This window comes from Sinocyclocheilus rhinocerous, unplaced genomic scaffold (genome assembly GCF_001515625.1).
Source record: "Sinocyclocheilus rhinocerous isolate Xijiao unplaced genomic scaffold, SAMN03320098_v1.1 scaffold536, whole genome shotgun sequence".
NCBI classification, from domain to species: domain Eukaryota; kingdom Metazoa; phylum Chordata; class Actinopteri; order Cypriniformes; family Cyprinidae; genus Sinocyclocheilus; species Sinocyclocheilus rhinocerous.
Window position 1 is genome coordinate 7989 of NW_015647453.1, and position 1347 is coordinate 9335.

The following is a 1347-nucleotide window of genomic DNA, read 5'->3' on the forward strand; positions in this document are numbered from 1 at the left end:
TATATAATTTCTGAGTGTTTTAAAAATACATATACATTTAACTCTTGTATGAAATAAAAACGGTAAAGAAACAGTATTTCTACCATTTTAATAAAAAAGACTAAAAGAGTCACTGAACGAATCTATGTTATGGCATACTGTTTTTACACACGTCAAACTTCAATTCTTTTAAAAACAAAAACTGATTCGATTCACTAATGAATCATTAGCTTCAGTTGATTCGATTCACTAATGAATCATTTGCTTCAGTTTATTCGATTCACTAATGAATCATTTGCTTCAGTTCATTTTGACAGAGGAATTTAACCAGAAACTGCGACTGTTTAGCGGTCAGACGGAGTGTTTGTTTGTGTTGTTGTTGTTGGTGTGTGTGTGTGTGTGTATTTTCTCGTGAGTGTGTAGTTCATGATAGTGTTTGTGTGTGTTTTCTCGTGTGTGTGTGTGACCTTGACTCGGTTCTCTCTCTCTCTCTCTGTGTGTGTGTTGTACCTGTGCTAGGCACCTCTCGGTACCAGGCCCGGTAGAGCTCGCGGGCCCTGCGCCTGGCTTCACTCAGGTCGCGGCTGAAGATCGGTTTAACGGCTTTAACGGCGGCGGCTCCGGAGCGAGTCGCTGCGCTGGACGCCATCGTTAAACTGCGCTGCTGCTCTCTCTGCGCATGCGCGACTCCGCTGCGCTTCAAAGCCAAAGCAGCGCCGCCTCCTTCCGGCGCGGAGCGGAAGTGCGCGGTCAAAACATCCGGCACAGAGTCTGTAGCGCTCATTTACATAATTTCGAAGGAAGCTTGTTTATTCATCATTTATGTGTTTCTATATCAGACTAATGTGTCGACAACTTTTATTTAGTACCGCACCATTTTCTTTTGCTGTTAAATTATGTACGGTCATCTTGTTAATTCTGAGTTCTGTAGTAATCGCTGGTTCGTGAAAAACTGGAGGGATTGAGTAATAAACACACATTTCAGTTTTTCTCCTCAGTTTGAGAGTGATGTGAAGAAACAAAGAAGATACGATTGGGATTGAATATAAAAACACCAAGGCCCACCGAAGGTCATCAGGATGACTTAAAACTGTTTAAAATAACATAAAACAAACATTCAGATGAGCTAAAAGAACTAAAAATGAAGGTATTTCTTATTTTAATGCTTGTTTTGTTGTTGTTGTCCATGAGAATTAGGATTCTGTTTTGGAAAACCGGGATATTTAAAAGAGGTTTGATTTCTTGAACTGGAAAAAAAATCATTGAAATTAATAATGTCTTAAAATATATATTTATTGGAAATCCTATGATGCCTTTGAATATTGTTCTGGATAATGAATGGACTTGAGTCAGAAACATCTGATTTAG

At 39.1% G+C, this 1347-nt stretch overlaps 1 protein-coding gene across 1 annotated transcript in view; it reads right to left on the bottom strand.

Annotated features, from left to right (window-relative positions):
• ndufa6 (NADH:ubiquinone oxidoreductase subunit A6) overlaps positions 1-677 on the bottom strand; it is a 1502-nt gene extending 825 nt beyond the window's left edge. The window contains exon 1 of the mRNA XM_016513574.1: positions 490-677. Within this exon, the coding sequence (XP_016369060.1) occupies positions 490-628 (139 nt within the window). The 5' untranslated portion in view covers positions 629-677. The remainder of the gene's footprint in view (positions 1-489) is intronic.
• Positions 678-1347: the final 670 nt, after the last annotated feature.